Source organism: Taeniopygia guttata, chromosome Z (genome assembly GCF_048771995.1).
Source record: "Taeniopygia guttata chromosome Z, bTaeGut7.mat, whole genome shotgun sequence".
Taxonomy (NCBI): domain Eukaryota; kingdom Metazoa; phylum Chordata; class Aves; order Passeriformes; family Estrildidae; genus Taeniopygia; species Taeniopygia guttata.
This window is the reverse complement of record NC_133063.1, coordinates 13,210,093-13,229,873: the sequence shown is the minus strand read 5'-3', so window position 1 is coordinate 13,229,873 and position 19,781 is coordinate 13,210,093. Positions and strand designations below refer to the sequence as shown.

At 35.2% G+C, this 19,781-nt stretch overlaps 1 protein-coding gene across 1 annotated transcript in view; it reads right to left on the bottom strand.

Moving 5' to 3' along the window:
- CNTNAP4 (contactin associated protein family member 4) overlaps positions 1-19,781 on the bottom strand; it is a 207,867-nt gene that overhangs the window by 62,949 nt on the left and 125,137 nt on the right. The window contains exons 5-9 of the mRNA XM_002190986.7: positions 14,074-14,277; positions 13,716-13,900; positions 11,876-12,019; positions 9,786-10,047; positions 1,693-1,839 (exon numbers count right to left, since the gene is read on the bottom strand). Of these exons, the coding sequence (XP_002191022.6) occupies positions 1,693-1,839; positions 9,786-10,047; positions 11,876-12,019; positions 13,716-13,900; positions 14,074-14,277 (942 nt within the window). The remainder of the gene's footprint in view (positions 1-1,692; positions 1,840-9,785; positions 10,048-11,875; positions 12,020-13,715; positions 13,901-14,073; positions 14,278-19,781) is intronic.

The following is a 19,781-nucleotide window of genomic DNA, read 5'->3' as shown; positions in this document are numbered from 1 at the left end:
ACTTATTGTAGTATTAAATGATCTCATTTACCCTTACAGTTGCAATGAGTTTTTATTACAAGAACTGTAAGAAGTTAGAGACCCTTGATAATGGCATTACTAGAAATTATGCTGACATAACACTAAAATATTTTCATGTTTATCACACATTTTCCTAGTTAAACATACATATTTCCTGCATACTTTGTATTCATTAAATCAAGTAAACAAATCACCGTGTCCCCAGGACATCTGCCCTGAAAGGCTGCTACTCTGTAGTTTAACAAACAACACAAACATGGTAAATATTCATATAAACATATAAAGAAAGTAAAAGTGCATTGTCTGCATTTTGGCACTGGCATATAATATAAAAATTTAATAAAGAATTTTCTAAACTCAGAAACCCACTTCTAGCATTCCCTAACTTTGTATGAGATGCATGAGCTGCAGTTTTCAGCGATAAAGCTGAGATCATAGAATCTGAGGGGTGGATATGGAGTTGGAACTTCCAGTATGGAATTATTTTGCCCTCTCCACATTTCAAAACACAAATAGAAGTGCCCTTCTACAACTTAATCGAATATGTTGCTTTTTGTAAACCCCCACATGCATTTTGAACTGTTCATCTGTGCCATCAACCGTGCAATGATGAAAATCACCTGATCAAGATCTGGGAACCTGAACCAACACAAAAGATTTACTCAAGACTAATATTTTGCATCTTTCTCTGATTTTGCTGGTTATTAGCCAAGTCAAGGGATATTTTTAGGATAACAGGGTAGATGCCAGAGGTGAAAATTCATGTGAATGCTCCTGTAGCAGTTACTGCACTAAGAGTATATTTGTGAACATGAAATTTATATAAAACCTATTGTTTCAAGGGAAGTGGTCTGTAGACAATGACTGAGTCCATACTCATTATGAGTATGATGTCCATGAGTCCATACTTTTGTAGATAACCTTCTCAGTTTTCTCAGACATTTGAGAATTATTAATAAATAATTAATAATTTCATAATTCAACCATTAATGTTTAAAAGAGAGGAAGCATTAGGCAAACAACACAGTCAGGTAATGTTTATCATTGCTTCTATGCAGCCTATTCCCAAAAGAATTATATGAATAACAGAACAACCTCTTCCTCTCTATCAGTAACAAGACATGTTATTAATGACATAAACTCTTGATGACAGATGACTGTTGATATTCCTAGAGAAATGAAGATATATGTACATATAGGTTTTTAGGCGCAAATTATATTCATCAAGCAAAGAACAGTTACACACACTGTGGTAAAAAAAAAAAAATCTATGTATCACACAAGGAGAGTATTTACACAGATAAGCATATACTTAAGGTAAAAACTTAAAGTTATTACTCTCCAAAATATTAATTTAGCAAAACAATAAGTCTACAGCAAGAGAAACCTTTGTGTATCTGTTTGATTTCCAGACAGATGATATTCAATTATTGCAACACAACACAAGTTACAACAATTTAAAAAGTGACCAAGAATTTAGGGTGGTGATTTATTCCACCCAACATGGTAAAATTCAAAGGAAACTGAAAACATCATAAAAATGCCTAAATCAAGCTAGGCAAAGAAGACTTGAAGCAAGCCAAGCAATTGTTTTCATTTGACTAGATACTCAGGAAAACTTGATGTGTAACTGTTGGATATTGCCTATATAAACAAACAATAGTCTTTCACCTCCAAAGTAGAAAACATCTGAATAAATCTGCAGAGGTATGAAGGCATGAGCAGATGTGGTCACATCATTGTCCACTCTTACACTGATACGACTCCTTTTGACAGAGAGAGATACAGAATGCCACTGGCCATTATTTAATCCAGCACCTGGAAGAAAAATAAAACCCCCAAATTTAGTGAGCTTCCACCTTTTGTTATACTATCTAAATGTTTTATAATTGAAAGGAGAAGTAACCAAGAGAGCAATCATAGCCCACATAAAGTCTCCAAGTGATAGTAAAATGAAAAGGAACTTAATAAGTACAAGCATCTTTTGTGAAGACAGAACCTTGCTTCACATTTGATAAATAAAAAATAAAGCTACTTCAGTGAATAAGTCTTAGTGTTGTAGCACTACCATTTCAGCCTAATTATCTGTAATACATTCATTTAATGTAATGACTGTGAAGAGCATTCTCACAATCCAAGGAGGTTATCATTAAAACATTGTGATGATAGATATAGTATTTTGCACATAATGAATATTTTTATTACACTGTTACAAAGTGGTCATTATATTACAATATGGCAAAATAGCAAAATACTGTAGATGCTAAAATCTTCAATAATCATTGTGTCAGTGTCACAAGACATTTTTGCTTTCAACTGATTCTTTTATTGTACATGTGTGAGAAAATATTCTGCGAGTTTAGCTACGACCACAAATTTACATTACCTCTGGCTGTGTAGATGTGAGGTGTCAAAAAGCAGTAAACCTATAGCCCTAAATCTGGAAAGCACTTATGTATGCACAAATAAGTTCAAGACAGGGCAGCATGTAACCATATTATTATCTTTAACAACTGCTTAAAGTCAATCTTGGGTATTCTTTTAGAGGTACTTCTTTCAGTGAAGAACAAATAATAAAACAATTAATTTAGGCAAAGTATTTTCTTGACTGCATAATGCTTGTGATTTGTGATCTGTGATTTCCTTCTTGAAATTTCATGTATTTATGTAGTCCTCTCTAGAACGTGTTTTATATGCTGCAGTAACGGTCCATGAGTTAAGATATTCATTCAAACAGAAAGAAAAGAAATAAAAAGAGAAAGATGAGGAGGTTCAAATAACTAAATTATAGCATAATTAGGATCCATAGATTGTTGACTACCATAATCTTAATACAAGACTGTAATAAAATGAAGAGATAAACCCTAGAAGGACATTGCAAACTCAGATGAACTATCACCTAGATAATATCTCCAAGTATTTAAGATAATATTAGTCCTATATACTTTTTCTCTCATTTTCACCTTACTTCAATCAGCATATTTATTGGGGAACATGTGACATATTTATTAGGGAACAAGAAATCCTAAACATTTTGCCTTAGCCCCAGCCTCACATGGGTACTTCAAGTGACTGAAATTTTCCTCAGTCACATCTCGTTAATACAGTATCTCTTCCTTTAGAAATTAAAGAATCATAGAATCATATAGCATTTTGGGCTACAGTCAAAAACAGTTTGATCAATGCCTCTCTTTGCAGGGACTTTTTTACTGGATCAGGTTGCCAAAACCCCCCTACAACATACCCTTGAACATTTCCAGGAATGGAACATGTAAATCTAACCTGTATCATTTTAAAATTGTTACCTCTAGTTCTGCCACTACAGATCCTTGGAGGAAAAAAGGAATAAAATTCTCCATTATAGTCCTTCTCTGTTTTTTTTCCAGGCTGAACAATACTGGCTTCCTCAACCTGTCTTCACAACGATGTGCTCCAGCCCTCTGATAATTTTCACGGCCCTACTCCACTCTCTCTCTAGCAGGACCATGTTTTTCTTGTGCTGGGGACCCTAGAGCTTGAAGGAATTCTTGAGGTGAGGTCTCATCTACGTGATCCCCCAAGTTCTTCTTGACAGGTCCGCTTTTAATCCCTTCCTGCCCTAGCCTGTACTGATACTGGGGAGCACTCAAATCCAGGTAAAGGAATTTGCATTTAGCTTTGCTGAGCTTCATGACATCCACATGGATCCATTCTTTAAGTCTATCAAGCACCCTCCATCTTCAAATCTACCAAGGGTTGCATTCATTCCCTAGAGCAAACCAACTGCACCACTCAGGTGGGTGTCATCAGCAAACTTGCTGGGGGTACACTTGATCTCACTCCCTATGTTATTACTGAAAATATTAAATCTAGCAAAAAGCTCTCTCACTTTATTTTAATTGTTACAAGGATAACTGTAGTTTTCCCCCCCTCCACGCAGCCCCCCGAAGAATCCGACTAGCTCAGAGATAGAGGCTGTGAGGGGATGAATACCAGGAGAGGGAAAAGTATTCAAAAGAGGCTCTTACCCCAGGGTGTTGGAACAGCTCTCTTTATTCTGTGGTGTCCATGTGAGAGCGGGGCAAAAGAGGAAGAATAGGAAATCTCAGGGGTCTATATAGGTTTTGGACAGGGTGGGCTTTCCTGGCTCTCCGCCAACCCCGTTGGGGCAGGAAGGAGGATCCAGGGGTTATCTTGATCAGAGTCACAGGGTCCTGGGGGAAGGGGGGCACAGGGTGCCCATGAGCTCACCGTAACAGATAACTGCTTTTAATTCTTAGTTGTGCATCCTGTTTCCGTAGCTTGTTGTTCTGGTGGGTAAACCATATTCCAAACCTTGCAATATTTGACTGTGAAGGTAGGTAAGAGACTGTCCTAACATATAAAGAGTGGTATTTCAGGCCATCAGAAGTTTTGGTTACTGGAAAATTAATAATATAGATTTTACATTTTTTGGTTTGTTGATTGTAATTCACCTTGCTGACCTACTGTATGATTTTGGAATGGATATTCTATCTCCCCTTCTTAGTGGTTAGCATGATTAGAGATTCAATAACGTCCATGTAGCTGAAGCTAAGACTTCCTAGAAATCCCTTTTATTAAGTTTGAGAACTAAGAAATGACATTGTGGGAGCACAAGACCCTCTGAAGAAAACTGTTCATTTTAGCCCTTGAATTGAGAACCTTGACTAAATTCCCATTTGCTTGTGTAGAACCACTGAGTGGTAAAATATCTAAGTGGAAGAGGCCAGTGGACTACCAACATCTACATTCCATCTGAAACTTATATTGTCTGCTGCTCTACTGTGAGTTAGAAAAATGCTTAACTACAAAAAAACAGGAAAATCAAAGCAATTAATTTTTTTAGTACATAATAAGGTAGCTGTTAAACAAGATGTCCATTTATTCACATAAATGTACATTATTATTTTAAATTGACATATATATAGTTCCATTATTTTAAATCTAAGTATTAGAATAGGTTCTATGGGATCACAGAATCACAGAATCACAGAATAATGAGGTTGGAAGAGACCTCTAAGATCCTCAAGTCCAACCTGTGCCCTAACACCACAATTAGACCATAGCACCAAGTGCCAAGTCCAGTCTTTTTTTAAACATATCCAGAGATGGTGATTCCACCACCTCCCTAGGAAGACAATTCCAGTATTTTATTATTCTTTCAGTGAATTTTTTTTCCTAATATCCAACCTAAACTTTCCCTGATGTAGCTTGAGACTGTGTCCTCTTGTTCTGCCAGCTGCTACCCGGTGGAAGAGATTGACCCCACCTGTCTACAAACTCCCTTCAGGAAGTTGTAGAGAGCAATAAGGTCACCTCTTCTCCAGGCTAAAGAACCCCAACTCCCTCAAACATTCCTCATAGGGCTTGTGTTCCAAGCCCCTCACCAGCCTCGTTGCCCTCCTCTGGACGCGGTCAAGTATCTCTATGTCCTTCCTGAACTGAGGGGCCCAGAACTGGACACAGTACTCAAGATGTGGTCTCACCAGCGCCAACTATAAGGGAAGAATAACCTCCCTACTCCTGCTGGTCACGCCATTCCTAATACAGGCCAGGATGCCATTGGCCTTCTTGGCCACCGAGGCACATTGCTGGCTCATATCTAACCAGCTGTCGACCAGCACCCCCAGGTCCCTTTCTGTCTGGACACTGTCCAGCCATACTGTCCCCAACCTGTAACGCTGTAGGGGATTTTTGTGTCCAAAATGCAGAACTCGGCACTTAGACTTATTAAACTTCATGCTGTTGGACTCTGCGCATCTGTCCAATCGATCCAAATCTCTTTGCAGAGCCCTCCTTCCTTCCAACAGGTCAACACCAGCTCCCATCTTAGTATCTGCAAATTTACTAATGAAGGATTCAATGCCCTCATCCATGTCATCTATAAAAATATTAAATAGAACTGGTCCCAGCACAAACCCCTGAGGGACACCACTGGTGACTGTCCCCAGCAGGATGCAGCACTGTTCACCACCACTCTCTGGGCCCGGCCATCCAGCCAGTTCCTAACCCAGCAAAGGGTGCTCCCATCCAAGCCATGGGCTGCCAGCTTTTCCAGGAGTATGCTATGGGAAACAGTATCAAAGGCCTTGCTGAAGTCTAAATAGACAACATCCACAGCCTTTCCTGCATCTACCAGAAGAGTCACCTGGTCATAGAAGGAGACCAGGTTGGTCAGACATGACCTACCCTTTGTAGACCCATGCTGACTGGATCTGATACCCTGGCCATCTTGTAAGTGCTGTGTGATAGCACTAAGTATGAACTGTTCCATTATCTTACCTGGTACTGAGGTCAGGCTAACTGGCCTGTAATTACCAGGACCCTCCTTCCTACCTTTTTTGTAAATGGGTGTCACATTGTCCAGTTTCCAATCGTCCGGGACCTCACCCGTGAGCCACGACTCCAGATAAATGATGGAGACTGGCTTCGCAAGCACATCTGCCAGCTCCCTCATCACCCTAGGGTGGATCCCATCTGGTCCCATTGATTTATAAATATCCAAGTGTCCCAGTAGTTCTCTAACTGCCTCCTCTTGGATATCAAGAAGACCATTCTGCTCCCTGGCACCACCTACCAACCTCTTGCAGAACAATGATACCTGACCTCAGGAACACATGTATAAAATGCAGTGTATATAAATTATTAGAAGATCAGTGAGAAACAAAAAAAAAAGTTTACAGGAAGTAATTTATAGACTAGTCTGAAGTATAACAATGAGATCTCATTATTATTATTATTATTATTAACATCACTTAACTAAAAGCTGCATGGAAATTAAAAGCTTCATAGAAATAGTGGGTCAAAGAAGAAATTGAGTAATAAGATCTAACATTTACACATATTGTAATTCAATTTGGTCCCATAATTCAAAACAAATTAACTTTGTGTTGATTTCTCTTTTTTAAAAATCTATGTTATTTCTTTGTGAATATTTGATGTACCACTTGCAAAAGAGGCTACAAATGAAACACATTAAGCAGCCATTCTGCAAAAGAAAGACAGAACTAACAATAACTTAATTAGTTATGAAACGATATACCATTCTCCTCAGTTTTATATGGTTAAAGAAATTCTTAAAAAAACATAGGATAATTAATTTAAGACTTGTGCACAAAGAAATATGCTCAGATTTAATTATCAAATATTACGTGTGTGTGTGTGTGTGTGTGTGTGTGTGTGTGTGTGTGCGTCTGTATGCATGTGAAAGTTAAGTCATAAGTCCTTGCCTGTAGGGGAGCAAATCTTCAGTCCAACCATCCATAATTTAATTACTCAACCTCCAAATGCAGACTTGAATTGCTTCAGTGATTTCTACAACAAACACTTCAAAAACTCAAGAAAAAGTTTCCCATATGGTTTTGTTAGATAAATTCCTTCTCAGAAGAGAATAAGATGATTTTGCTGTAGCATTTGCCTTCACAAAGACAAACACAATTCCTCCTGTTAGACTTTATGAACAGAAAGCTTAACCTAGCATGAGAACATTAAATTCTGTTTCAGCATAGAATGTCAAGATTTATTTGGGATGTTTATGCTAATATCTTATGCATTACAGCTTTGAAATTGAATAAATTGTCCCATGTGCAAGTCTACCTACTGCTGTTAAAAGTACCACCACCATCAGCCAGTCTGTTAAAATGACAGTGCATGGCAACAGTTTCTTTAACATATATCACCTAATTGAACAGCAATTTGAATAGCTCCTAAAAACCCAAATTCATCACTGTTAACTACGTACCACTGACATTCTTACTAAGAAATTGACATTTTCGAATGGTAAGCCTAGGGAAATTTCTTGTCATTAAAGTGGTACTCTTTGTGCATCAGTTATTTTAGAAAATAAAAAATACCAGAGACATTCCTATTATCATCCACAGGAACAGGATGAAAGTATTTATGTACATTTCAGCATTAGCTGTAGTCATTACAGGCTTACAGTCTTTTTCTGAGTTAAAATAATCAACAATTTAAAATTTTACTTGTAATCATTATACATCTGTGGAATCATGATGAACTTCACAGTTTCTCCCTTCCCCTTCCCCTTCTACCTCAAGAAAGGGAAGGAATTTTCATTTATTAAGAGGATTTAAAGTAAGGAATCAATCAAAGAAACAGGGGCATGGAGCAAAGATTAAGGAGACCTCATGTTCAAGTCATGTGACTGTTTCTTGTCCTGCTTTGTTCTATTTTGCTCCCTTTACATTATACTGCCTAATACATTTTGAGAATAATTTATATCAGTTGATTCTTATTTTGTCTTTATACTGATTAAAACTAGTCTGGGGGTTTATCACTTGGTTTTTTTTGCATAACTGGAACTAACCTGGCTTCTTTTAAACTGATAATATTCTGCTTTGTGATTATGAAATGGAAAATACATGCTTCTGTATGGGTCAAAATGAATCAAAGATCAAGTAATGTTTTGGTTCTCATAAATGTGTTTTCTGCATCCAAATTCACCATTGCTTCTACAATATATTCCTCCCACTAGTGGACTCTGGTCATCTTTGTCCATACAGAAACTACTCCAACCCCAGACTCAATTTCCATCCTATAATACATTTCTTGTGTATTTTTATCCATTTAATCTCTATTGTCTTTTTTCCTGTCTTAGGACTCATCATATCACATCATATAATCCACCTACAAGTAAAGGCCAAAATTCAATTTGTTTGCATTAAAAATGAGAAGCTCTATTGCTGTTATACATGGAATGTCAGAGAATAGTACAATAATGATGAAAAGCTGATAGGTGAAGGTGATGATATTATTACATGGGGGAGTTGATCTCAGCATTTTATAAAAAGCCTTTGATGGTGGAGATGATGTTTTTCTGTCCTGCTGCATATTTCCTGAAAGATGGAGATTCCTGACTGGGCCAACAGTCTTGTTTTTCCCACATCAACTGCCAGCAATGCTCAGAAAAACTGAGGAGACTCTTTGTGAAAGACTTAGTCCCATTCCTGCCAGGCAGAGAGAAAGTTAAAGCAGAAATCTGCTTAGAATCCCAACTGAATACTCTCTAACATGACTGTGTATCACTATATTAGCTTCACCCTTTTGTCTTGACATATTTGTTTGCCAAAGATGAAATTAATAATCAGAAGAATAGACTAGGTACTAACTTTCTGAAAATCTGTTTTACCCTGAGGGATGCCTAGGAGTGCACTACCAAAAGTAGATGATCTAGTCTCGATTTAGTGTTTAACTACAAAAGTGTCCCTTTAGCTCTCAGGTATTCATTTTCCTCAAGTTCCCTTTTTTTTTTTTTTAATCATAGATTCAAACTTGCCCTGGTTTTCTGAAACACAATCTGGTATTAGGCATCCACTGTCCCAGATTAATGGATATCTGTGACTGAGAACTCTAAAAATAACAGACATTATATTTTATAGAGGTTTATAACTTTATAAAAAAAAAAAATTGTTACTTGATATCTCTTGAAAGCACAGAACAATGGCAAAAAACATCTGTACACTGAGCTGTACACAGTGTATACATGTTAAGCTAAGGATTCAATTTTTCAGTCTATATTACTGCGAGTAATTGCTGCTCAGCCATTGGGAAAATAAAGAATAGGTATGTTTGTGAAAAAAGAAAGCATTTAGAAATAATTGGGTGTAAAATTCACTCAAGTTAAGCACAGTTGTACACAAACTAATAATAAAAATAAGTCAAGAAAGCAAGTACTAAATAAATAACTTTAATTTTTTTCTTTTATTCATAGGAGTCTTGTAATTTTTTTTCTTCATTTCTGTTACCTGTAGCGATGTCACTCAGTACTCTTCCTGTTTTATGAAGATTGATTTTGATTCTCCCGTCACTCAGATATAAGAGGAAACCACCGGATGACTGGTGCAGTTTACTGGATAATAGAAGTCCTTCCTTGTTCCAAGTGCGAAACTCAAAACTGACAAATACTTCATCTTGCCCTGATGTGCCTTGCAGCGCCAGAAAGCTGCTGGAACTCAGAAATGTAACAGGAACCACCTGTGGCTCTAAACATGAGAAGGACATATTGCCCTAGAAATAAATAAAACAAATATGGCATTAGGAAGAGTCATGAGAATTTCTTCACGGAAACTGCAGAGTTTCAAAACATGGTACATAGTACTTGAAATGTATCAGTCAAAAACTAAACATGAACATAGTTGTCTGACCAGACTAGACTCATCTGCCTGCACAGCGTGGCAAGGACCTTTGAGGGAATGACTTAAGATCCTAAATTATGAGGCTGATTTAATGCTACTTCAGGAGTTAGAAAGATCTGTTTTGTTCCTAGTTTGGCTCAGCCTCAGTAAGCATTAGGGACTTCACAAATTCTGCAATGACTTATAAGTGCCATGCCACTGACTGCATGTAAACACTTGCATGGGTCTAAATGCTTGGATGCAGAGAAGAATGTTGAGCCGGCACTGATTGTTTAAGATGGTGTTAAATTTAATAAAAAAATCCAAATTAACGCAATTGGAAATGTGCACCAACTCCAGTATTTGTTTTCACAAACAGAAAAATTCCACATATAAATTCTTGCTACTTACAAATGCACAGAACACACTTTTTGACCTAAGAGGGAATGTGTTTTCAAGCAGGCCCATATGGACTAGATGATGAGTTGGATTTATGCACCTAGCATTTATTTTGTGTTTACCTTCTTCTGAAATAACTATTTCTTAGGTAAACTTGTGGCTGAATTAATTGAGAAAGTCCGAGAGTTAGTTAACACTTTACAGTGCTTGATAGTAGTACACTGTGCACTCTGATCTAATGACTTGCTGACACCATTTGAACTAATTGACACTAATTTGTTCTGGAAAAAGTATTACTAAAGATTAAGGGGTTCGGAATTTAAAGTGTATCTAATTACTGTTCAGCAGTAAGAGGTTTTAAACTTTTGAGCATATATAAAACTTTGGCCACACATTAAGTAGCTTTAAAATCAATTTAAGAAAAATATTCACTAGTTCCTGGTGTGGCAAACTATTAAAGTTTATGGGTTTTCATTTTCTTCAAGGAAAATAGATAAATGGGTAAAAGCTTTGTCTTATGAACTCAGTTGTACAGAAATGAATAGTCAGCTAAACTGACACACAGTAAAAAGGCACTCATCAGATTAATAAACCTTGTTAAATGCTAAAAGCTGGTCATTTGCAGATTTACCCAGTAAAGTGCCTGTTTAACAGGGATTCTGTGGTAACAGAGATTAATTCCATAATATTTAAATTATGAAGCATCTCCTAAATAGTTCTGAAAGTAGCACAAGAATAAAAAACATTGGACAGGAAAGTAATGAAATTTTGTATTACAGATAAATTCATAGATGTCTTCCACTAGTCCACCCAGAGCCTACTATAATTGCCCATTCCCCAGTATTCATAAGCGTCACGCAGAGGTATAAGCTTAGATAACTTTAGAATATTTCAAGTGAATTTCATATGAGAAGCGATGCCTCTCATCCATTTCTTCTATGACAGAGACAAATTTCTGCTATGATAGGGACCAAATTTGATTCTTTGTATTCTGAATAGAAATCCAGGTTAAAATATTTGGATCATGAAAGCATTTAATATATATTTTTTGTCACCCAGATAACACACAACATTGTGATATCAGACATTATCTAAATATCATCTAAAGACCTCAAAAATAAAATGCATCCTGCCTTTTCTACTAGGATGAGTCTACTCAGCATAAAATGAAAAGTAGCCCAACTTGATAATTACTTTATTTTTCTTTCATTGCCTAACATAGATTTTACTAGAACTGTGTGCTAAAAGGTTGGATTTGAAAGTGGTTGTGATCTTTTCCTCTGTTTTAGTTATTTATTCTTTCTTAACTATAAATCTCTTACCACAATGTAGATCTGAGATTTATGCCTCCTGGCCAGGTCAATAATGTTCACTCCATTATAATAAATATTTTCCAAACACCCATGAAAGTTCCTGCGTGATAATGTCCCTGATTTTCCAGGCACTGGGATCCCTCCAAAGCTGAGCTTAGAAAGAGAAGAGAAATCAATAATACTATTAAGTAATTTTCTAAGGAAAGAAGTTGACTATACTGTAAGAGAAGAAGTCAAAGACTGGCCCATAATGAATTTGCAACTTCTTGTGTATTTCACTGTATCACGTCTACATAATTAAAAGAATAGGCTAACAAAAAACTAGGCTACATTAGGTCAAATGTATGTAGCAAATCATTCTGATATTTTGGCTTTTTTTATCTTCTTCTGATAAGTATCTGTATCTTGAATCAGTTTTCTGGGTCCATTGCAGCTGTGAAACCAAGCAGAAGAAGGACAAGGCCAAGTACAAGGAGACTATGCAGAACAGTGTAAAAAGGGAGACGACAATTAGCAACAATTTCTTTAGAAACTTGAGCCTAACTTCTCCACTCTGTGCACACCATAACTACTATAATAGAAAACAAGATTGCATCAAATGACATTCTAGCACATATTAGAAACAAACTAAAGGATTCACATTTTCCCCTTTCAAAATGCTTAGGCTGTGCAGTTCCTTTGTATGGTGCTGTAAAATTACTTAGTTTCAGAAAGAGATTGGAAGATTTAACAAAAATAAAAACCCATTGAGAGCTACTAAATTCAAGAATGTCATTCTTTCTAAATGCATCCCTCCCCTAAGGTAAAAGCTTCTAGAAAGTAGTAAATTATTTCAGAAAAGCATTACCACAAGGTTGACCTTAGTTCTGCTCAGGTCTATATTTTAACTCTTTTACACTATCAGAAATAGGATTCCAGTATAAGTGAACATTTGAGCTCACATATTTCAAAGCTATTCTAGACAACATTGTAAAAAAGGCCCGTTTAAACTATTAACCTTTTAATTTTTAAATTTGTTTTAAAACAAATTGTAAACCATCTATTTTCCCTCTTGCTTTTCTTTTTTTTTCCTTTAATTAGTATGATCCTCCAAACTTTGATATTATGATTTACATTCAGAAATTCTGAGCAGATATTTCTGAAATTGAATAATGCAGACACAGAACAGCATGACATCTCACTCTAAAATGCTTAAAAGTTGGAATGAGTAGAATAAAGTCTGCAGGTTCCTGACATTCTGCTCTATCACTTACTGTCTTATCCAACAAACAGTACAGGGCAACCATAAAGCAGACAGTCATTGCATTACAACTGTGAAATAGTGGTATTTTTTGATCATGGGCAGGAAAATTTCACAGCATATTACATCTACTACTTTTCATGAATCTACTATTTGTGCAAGATTTTTTCATAGTAAAATTTTAAGATCTAACAGGTATTTAAGTATTGATATAAATATTTCTACAAAAGTTTTTATGCTGACGTTGCAATTTTCATCAAGTTTTATATTCATAACATTAATATTCATTAAAAATAGCATTAAGTTTGGTCTCTATCATTCATTATATTTACAATATTGTTTATCACATTTGCAGCTCTACTAAAACAAACGTATTAAAATAATGAATTCTGAGATGAAAAAGATGATCTTTTGAAAATACTGAGTTGAGTCTAGTGGAAGATTTGTACTCTAAGAACATTTTTTTAATTGATTCATTCCCTTAACAGACAGGAAATCCCCAAGGTATTAAGGACTACAAACTTCCTTAAGTTCTGTTTCCTTTGCCTGTTTCTGTGCATTTGCATAATAAAGGTAATAAATGTAATAAAGGAAAGATAATTTTCACACCTCATAATCAAGGTCCAAATAACTGAATTCTCCTTTGGCATGAAAATGATGAGTGTGTTTATCCACTGTAAAGTTTACTTGATTGTTAAAATGCTCAATGAGAACAGAATGCCAGTGTTGATCATCCAAAAGGCTGCCCAGCGTAATATTAATTTGGGCATTAGAAGGATGAGTTTTAGTATCACCTTGAAAGAAGAAAAATAAAAACTATTAATTTCATTCAAAAATATAATTATTAAAAAATATACTGCTTGTTTATCATTCTTTATGCATTAAAATCCACTTAACAGTTTAAGAGAAGTTTTAGTCAAGAAATGCCTAGTAACTATATTAGACTTTATGAGACTATAGCTGTTACCTAAATTAATGAGTAGGGACAGCTTCCCTTTAGTTAATTCCATGGTGATGTGGTCTCCATTTTGTCCTTCTCTGTGGAGGAGAATTCCATCACTTTGCATTGTCTTAAACTTCAGAGAAATCACATCTTTCAGTGCATTAATGAGTTTTTTATTTAATGTGTAAATTAGACAACTTTTCCCATCAAAGCCAACCACCTCAGACCCTAGAAGTAAAGAAATGAAAGATAATGTATAATGCTATGTCTAAAAGAAGCAGTTGCATGTTATTTCAATATGGTATGAAGTTCCATCACTAACATCTTAAGATCACTTGTGCACAATAAATCGTATTTTATTTTTTCCCCATATATTAAGACTTGTGTTTTGATGATGATGGTATAATTAGATAATAAAACCATGTGAGAAGAGATCTGGCTTCTATTCAAATCTAATAATGTTCTCATATGCTGGTCTTCCTTTCCTTGGAGCTATGAAGTACTTTGACCATTTTTGTTTTCTTTGTATTTTTAGGCTGAAAATTGCTATCAATTTATGTGCAATTCTTTCCAATGAACAAAATCAAGACCAAAACAAAAGCTAAAGCTGCTGTTGACCTTCGGGAAGGGAATAGGGCTAACTGATTTTATGAATACCCATCAAAATCAGTACAGATCGAACAAGACACACACCAAGGAACTGATAACACTATAAAAAGCTCATTGAGTATTCACAGTTCATATGAAATGAAGAAAAAAGTAATTACCCTTGAAAAATACATTTTTGAAGTGAATTAAGATGTAAAGGACACTCAATAAAATGTTTTTCAACTGTCTGGTTGACTTCTTGCAACGCAAGGGAAACCCATTATCTATTTACTAACTTGTGTAATTTCACTACAAATATTTCTCCATATTTTCAGCATGGAAGTGGCATGAATTCAAATTAACTCTTGTACATTAGGTTAGTAATTTATATTCCATTTTCATAACGCTCTTGTCAACTAAATGCAGTTATGTCTTTAAATATAGTTTCTTGATTTTCTTTTTCTTGTTGATAATGAAGAATAAATTTATCAAATGTACAATTAATAAATACGATGTTCTACCAAAATATGAACTGTAGATTAACTATTTTACTTCCTTTGGTCATTGAATGAAAAGTGTTAAGGAATGTTGAATTAAAATAATTAATGTGATGCAGAATAGCTTCAATAAAGACTTCAATAAGACCACTTGTACATTTATATACATCTTTCAAACCAGCTTACTAGAGATACTCTTAGTAGGCAATGATAAACATAGGATTGGGAACATATTCCTCTTATTAATTATTGGACAAGAGTATAAACAACATGAACATGGCTCTCCAAAATCCCTTACACTATTCTGCAGCACTAGTTCCTAAGAAGCAATATCTGTTTTGTCTAAATTTGAAAATAAACAAAATTAAATTTTGCTCCTGCCCTCACTCCATGAATTAATGAAGATTGTGAAAGGGTTTCAGATGGCAATCAAAATTCTTGTAACATTCCTCACACTGGTCTTGTCTTCACCATCCATGCATTACCCCTAGAAACATACTAAAAGTATTGTGAGAAAGGCAGCTTGGGTGTCCTGCAGGGTTATAAACATAAATAGAATGTGGGCACATATCCAGAGTACCATAAGATTTTCCTCTCTTATTTACCAACTACTTGCAACTTGCTACACTTCAGAATCTTCTACATTGATTTTCTCTACTGTTGTAAATAAGAAAAATAAAATTGGTGGATTTGTTTTATGAAGACTCATCTTTTGTTTCTGCAATTTGCAATGTGCCTTTCTTAAATTAATGTGATCTAAATCTTAACTGCACTATGAAAATATCTCTGGAAATCACAAAATACCACAGAACCAAGAATCCTAGTAATCCTGAGCAAATTTTTAGTTGAAATGTTTTTGAAATTTTTTTAAAATCTTTATATCAATTGACATCAATGCTAATGTTCTATGAAGAAAACTTAAACCAATGCAAACCAACTGGCCATTATTAAAGTTATGAAAAGGATATGAAGTTCTTTCTTTGATTAATGTAACTGTAATACTGATTTAAAGCGCTTCAGCCAAGGAAGGAAATGCTGGAAAAGCTTCAATACAATTAGAAGTGATAGAAAACAAAAGAGTTTTGCAGTATCTGCAGTACTTTTTGTTAGGTATCATAACGTACATAACTGAGAATTTTTAATCCGCATTATATATTTATTTTCCAGTTACATATATTCTACAGCTTTATACATTTGTCATTTTCAGATTTAAACCTATCTTTCTGCCTACCATGCCAAAAAAATCCCCACCTTTTTGTTTCTTTGATTTCTATTTTTGGACTATTGTTTTCTATAGGTTCACTAGAGGATGAAATAAGAGAATACTGTAATGAAGAGGACAAATTTTAAACTAAACACATTCCTAATATCCCTTTTTTTTTAGTGTCACGACATAGCTTAACCTTAACTGTGCTTTGCATGGTTTAATTGTCATAATCTGGCATTTCAGGAACAAGACATAGGAAATGTCAGTAGAGATTCATTGTTCTCTCTTTTGTGCACACTAAATAGAAAGAACTATCAGGCAGAGGGTTCAGACAGATTTTGGGCTGAAGTTCAGCACAGCATATTTGCAGTGTAGTCATGACACAAGCAGATGTTTTATCGCTTCAGATAAAGGTAAGTTGAACACCTGGAGATAGAAAACAGATGAACTTTCTTTCTTTCTTTCTTTCTTTCTTTCTTTCTTTCTTTCTTTCTTTCTTTCTTTCTTTCTTTCTTTCTTTCTTTCTTTCTTTCTTTCTTTCTTTCTTTCTTTCTTTCTTTCTTTCTTTCTTTCTTTCTTTCTTTCTTTCTTTCTTTCTTTCTTTCTTTCTTTCTTTCTTTCTTTCTTTCTTTCTTTCTTTCTTTCTTTCTTTCTTTCTTTCTTTCTTTCTTTCTTTCTTTCTTTTCTTTCATCTTTCTTTCTTTTATTTCTTTTCCCTCCCTCCCTTCCACCCTCTCTTTCCTTTCTTTGTTTTCCTTTCTCTCCTTCCTTCCTTCCTTCCTTCCTTCCTTCCTTCCTTCCTTCCTTCCTTCCTTCCTTCCTTCCTTCCTTCCTTCCTTCCTTCCTTCCTTCCTTCCTTCCTTCCTTCCTTCCTTCCTTCCTTCCTTCCTTCCTTCCTTCCTTCCTTCCTTCCTTCCTTCCTTCCTTCCTTCCTTCCTTCCTTCCTTCCTTCCTTCCTTCCTTCCTTCCTTCCTTCCTTCCTTCCTTCCTTCCTTCCTTCCTTCCTTCCTTCCTTCCTTCCTTCCTTCCTTCCTTCCTTCCTTCCTTCCTTCCTTCCTTCCTTCCTTCCTTCCTTCCTTCCTTCCTTCCTTCCTCCTTTCCTTTCTTTAAATGACTGTAGAACACGAGCTAAAAAACTAGGAACATTTCAGAGACAGCAGAGTGAGGAGGGAGAAGAACTCAAAGCTAAAAAAAAAAAAAAAAAAGGAAGGGGAGCTCTTTAAATATTTCATATAAATCCACAACTGACTACCCTTATTTGGCCTTTCTACTCAATAAATGCTGAGGCAAAAACTGAAGGGCTTGTCTGGATGCACACTTTAGAAACATCTAAAATGTGATAGTCCTTCATCTAAAAAGTTTATAGGATAAAATGATTGCTGTGTAAAAAGAAGCCAAAAAACAAAAACAAAAACCAAAAAACCCAAACAAACAAACAAAAACCAAAACACAACAAAAAACCAAACCAAAACAAAAACACAAAAAAACCCAAACAACAAATCATAATAATCTGCTACATCCTACAGGAAAATTTAATGAGTATGACCAAACCTCACTGAGACTGTATTTAAATGGGAACTTTTTGTGAATACTAGGCAAAATTATTCAGAGCAGGCATTTGACTGGAAGACAGCAGATTTGAAGTAGTGTCAAAATTTACCCTGTAAATATGACTTCATTAAGATAGTAATGACTTTTTAGAACATAGAAGCATACATTTTTCACATCACTTTATGGAGTAGAGTAATCTACATCTTATATTCTTGCAAGTTTAGTTTTATTTGTGTAATTTCAGGTAAAACTGAAGAATTAAATTAGTGCATTTGCACTTGAATACAGAACACAGTTCACATACTTGATAATAAATGAAAAGAGAGTTGTTTATTCTTAAAATCTAATGCCCAGTGAGAGCTCCCTGAAGTAAAGGATGAGAAAATAGGACATGTAAAACACGTGAATCAAAGCTAAAGCAGATATTATTGGCATTTCTGCTTTTCTTTTTTTTCTGGTCCCACTTTGAAAAGTACAGTTATTCAAAGAGAGCAAGGCACAATTACTGTAACAATAACTGCATGTCCTCATTGTGCCTGATAAATGGAGAAAAAGACTGGAAAGAAAGAATTAAGCTTTTACATTTTAAAAGAATTTTAAAAACTCTAAATCTATAATCACCTGGTTTGTCTTCAATGGCAACCACTGAATTTACCCAGTAGAGACACTTGGTAATCAGTAGATGTTCAAAATATGTACATAGATGATAAGAAATCTGCAATTCATTTGGAATGATAGCATTTATAGTTAGGGGGGAAAAGCATTTCTAGAACACCCAATATCATTAATTCAGAGAAAATCTTAACCAGCTTGACAGAATTTACATATTTTTGGTGCCATCATGTTCTTCACATACTGCATCATAGTGAATAACGGATGAAGTAAATATTAATTTTAAATTTATACTAATCTTAGAAGATAACTATAGTTGATTTACTTCTATAAGTTATCTATATGATACACTCTGTGCCATGTATGTAACATGCAAAAAAAATATAATCTTCCTCAAAACTAGTTAATGGCTACACAAAAATATTTTCATTTCATAACTGCTTGTTCTAAATGTTTTATTTTTTCAGTTGCATGGATAATTTTCTTTATTTATCCTTTAGACTCATAGAGTTTTCCACTGGTGGGCAACAGGCATGACACAGAAGAGAGCCATAATATGGATCTTGCAAGAAAAAATTATGATAGTGAATATAAATAATTAAAATCTGTCTTTTAGGCATGGTCAAAAGAGAGCTCTTCCGTTTGAAAAGGTTTAAGAGCAATGTTTGAGAGGATTTAAATATTATCACATCCACAAGATGAAGGACTGTGAAGAAGAAAAGCTAATGACTATCAATGAATTTTAAAGTGAAGCTTAAAGAGAAGAAAGCCTATTCTGCCATGATGCACCACAAAAATCAGGTCTCAAATGGAAGACTCTGATGAGATTTTAGTTTTGAATGATAAATTCATCTGTTCAGCCTCCATTTTTAAAATTTAGTTGTTCTTAACTTAAAAGAACTTAAAAGAGTTGAGGGTAAGTTGAATCATAGTCATATTTCTCAGTGACTCAGTTTTCAAGGCCATTTTCTCAGATAGTTCTAGGAATCATAAGTCATGTTCCCAGTCTCAAGGCAGCTGTCACTGAGGAATTCTGTGCGAGACTTTAAAGCTCTTCTCCTGGTGTGAGATGTCTGTTTTCTGGGATGAGGAAGTTTACCTGATTTCTGAGGTGACCTGATCTCCTGCATCCATATTTAAATTTTCCATATCCTCAATTCACTGCCTTTTGCCAATTTTTAAAAGTTAAGTTTAAGGCAGAAAGCTCAGAGAAATGTTTTTCTGATATACACTTAAAGACAGATAAAAATGCATGGCAATATAAAACAGGTACATAG